This window comes from Etheostoma cragini, chromosome 6 (assembly GCF_013103735.1).
Source record: "Etheostoma cragini isolate CJK2018 chromosome 6, CSU_Ecrag_1.0, whole genome shotgun sequence".
In the NCBI taxonomy this organism is placed as follows: Eukaryota; Metazoa; Chordata; class Actinopteri; order Perciformes; family Percidae; genus Etheostoma; species Etheostoma cragini.
Window position 1 is genome coordinate 23,011,504 of NC_048412.1, and position 3,178 is coordinate 23,014,681.

The 3,178-nt window shown below is 40.4% G+C and overlaps 2 protein-coding genes across 4 annotated transcripts in view; both read right to left on the minus strand.

Moving 5' to 3' along the window:
• LOC117946650 (sialic acid-binding Ig-like lectin 5) overlaps positions 1–3,054 on the minus strand; it is a 29,904-nt gene extending 26,850 nt beyond the window's left edge. The window contains exons 1-3 of the mRNA XM_034874937.1: positions 2,840–3,054; positions 2,229–2,549; positions 1,837–2,094 (exon numbers count right to left, since the gene is read on the minus strand). Of these exons, the coding sequence (XP_034730828.1) occupies positions 1,837–2,094; positions 2,229–2,549; positions 2,840–2,888 (628 nt within the window). The 5' untranslated portion in view covers positions 2,889–3,054. The remainder of the gene's footprint in view (positions 1–1,836; positions 2,095–2,228; positions 2,550–2,839) is intronic.
• LOC117946646 (sialic acid-binding Ig-like lectin 12) overlaps positions 1–3,178 on the minus strand; it is a 25,160-nt gene that overhangs the window by 20,832 nt on the left and 1,150 nt on the right. The window lies entirely within an intron of this gene.

Genomic DNA, 3,178 nt, shown 5'->3' on the forward strand with positions numbered 1-3,178 from the left:
GACTTGTAGCTAGTCTACCAAAACAGAATCTCCATTGCATTGAGTGAAAGCTATCCAAGTGTTCTTCGGACTGAGGTTTGCATCGAAAGCTATGTTGCCGCTAGCTAACCAAGATTTACTTTACAAAAACTAGGAGCAGAAGTTTTTTGGGCGGAGGCATCAGAGCACTCCCGGAGAGTAGCGTAGGCAGAAATAGTAAAGTGAGTGGGCAATTTCAAAAAGACATAGAATTAGCAAAAAGAACTAACTGAAAAAAAAACTTCACCTTCCAACATAGACTGTGTAACAACGGCAATAGCAGTACTGTCTAAAACATGCTGAACCAACAAAAAGTTTGTACACAACATTGAACTAAAACCTGTTGACATCAACCTATCTAGGCTAAAATATATTTGCAACCACAGAACTAGCAGCATTGGCTCTGCATAGCGTTGTTACAAAATTAACAATTTTATTGAACAAATTGGCAAGTAAACATGAACCCAAACAGCAGAGACGGCGTTTTCATACTGCATGACATAGACTAGTTATCAGACAGAAATCACACATGGAACATAACAATTCATAACACCACTATTGTTTCAGGGCTATTATGAGTAGCAAATGTGCTACCAGCAGTAAAAGAAAATCTAAGAATAAAAATTTCCAGCCAAACATTATTTGAATCATGAAAGATATAAGTGTCCAGCAAGGAGTCAAATCTTAGACAGTGTATTGAGTCCACGGCAGTGACAGGATCAAAGAAAAGTACAAAACTAGTCACTACGTCACTCACAGATAACTTATCTTCTTTTATTTGGGGCGAAACACAAACGAGTTTCAGCTAAAAGCCATCATCAGTGTCCACAATTTCTTACTAAATTGCAAGGTTACTAGGTTAATTAAATAATAACACAGGTAGCATGAAAAACATGTTTTAGTTATCTCTGTGAGGGCCTCTCCATCACTGATGGGCTGTCAGCTCCGCTGGGGAAATGCCTGCACTATGCTGCAGAAAAGCTCGTCCTTATTTACACTCTATTCTATCTACGAAAACTGTCCGTAGCACTTTAAAGAGAAGCCTTTGCTCTCGCAGTCTCTTTTAACAGTGCATTGCTTAACACATCCATGGTACATGGTCTAGAGCCAGCTGGCTAACGTTGCTGAAGGCAGCCCGGAGAGTCTGCCTTTTGTAACCATAGCAACCACCTATGTTAAAAAGGCTACCTAATTGTTTCACCCTTTTTCTCTGGTTCAGTTTGGTTTTAATAAGAAGAAAAGACAAACTAAAAACACACAGCTAGAGTATTTTAACCTCCTTCTATCAGCCAAAACATCCTGTCATTTACTTTTATGACAGAGTTCCAGCCAACGAACGCGTTTTGATGGTCAAAAGTACACATGCCACATGCCATTATAGCATGTTTTGTGTCTATGTTGGCAAAAAATGCAACCAGTGCCGCCCTGACCCATTACTGACTACGCGCCTGCTCCCGAAAGTGGAAAATCATGGATAGCATATGGACAAATTTTTAATTATAAAAAAGGATAAAACAATAAAATATGGGGCTCAAGGGGAAGCTAGGCATAATAGCAGGTTGTTGGCAGCCTGGGCACGAACACAGGAAAGGTTGCAGATGATGGGACCCAACATTTTCCTTTTGTTTCAGGATATCTACATTGAGCTATGAGGGCATTTTCTACATTTTTACAAAGTTAACAATACATGAGAAAGTTAATCAACATGCTTTTAGGGAGATTTGGGAAAAGGTGTTGTTTGTACAAGTTTCAGTTACCCCATAATGAAAAATACAACTGCAAACCATCTGTGCTAGAATAGTTTTACTGTGTACTTACATTTCACTCTTATGTTTACTTCTTTCATCAATCGGTTGACCTGATGTTTTGCTGTGCATATGTACTGTCCAGAATATTCTGCCGTCACGTCAGGGATGACAAGTGTGGCTTTTCCAGTGTCATTGTTCAGGGTTCTGTTCAAGCCGAGTTTTGTCCAGGTGATTAGAGATGGAGGGAAACTTTCAACACTACAGGTCAGAATCAGAGTTTCACCCTCCTTCACACTTGTATTACCAGTGATTTTAACTTCCTTCACATCTATGAGACAAAACATAACACTGTATTAAATGTGTTAACGTCCCTAAAGTCTTCTAAATTTTCTTGCTAGAATAAAATTGATGATGTAAAATTCAACACAGTAAGTACAGTACATATCAGTATGCTTTACTCACAGACCACATTCAGAGTCCCAGTCTCCTCTGTAGTGATGTTGTTTGTGAAGCTGACCTTACAGCTGACATTGGTGCCATGGTGTTCAGCTGAAGAGTTTAAGGTCAGGGTTGAGCTGTGTCTCTGAGTGACAGCAGTCAGATTCTCAGTCCTGAAATCAGTGATGTTTCCTGCAATGTGAGAGTCCTTCTCTCCTGCTCCTCTCCACGTCCAGGGGATTTCAGGATCAGATCCAGAGCAGAGACCGGGAGCAGTGCAGCTCAGTGAGCTCTGCTGTCTCTCTGTCAGAGGAGGAATCATCACTGCGGGCTTCTGGGTCAGATCTAAAGGGAGAGCAGCCAAGAAGTGGAATCAGGGAAACAGACTACAGTTCATCACTCTATTAAATTTGGGTTAAAGTATTAACATCATCATGAAGATGATACTTTGTAAGTGTGGGGTTAGATCAGAAATTGCTGCAGCAGCAGTTCCTATTGGTTGCCCTAAGAGGACGACACATGCCAAACATCACTTCATGCTCCATTAAGACGATAAATACACCATCTATGTTGGTGCAGTTCAAAAGCACCATGAACATCTTAACTGTATTTGTATTTGTTGTAGCTCTTCATACCTTTAACAGAAACAGTTGTTCTTGGAGAGAATGTAAATCCATCTGTCATCCTATATAGTAAACTAATAACTCTGAGCTGATATGATCCAGAGTCTGACTCAGTGATGTCATTGACAATGATGCTGCAGTTCCTCTGACTCACATCAGGCTCCAACAGTGACACTCGTCTTTTAAACCCAGGTTGAATTTTGTTGTTGCTCTTGTTAGTGTGGAATATGATGTCTGAATCATCACATTTTTGTTTGGATGGTTCACATTTGAACCAAACTATATGTTGGGGCGTAAAGCCATCACTGGTGTTGAAAGAACACGGTATCACAACACAGAGTCCAGCCTCTG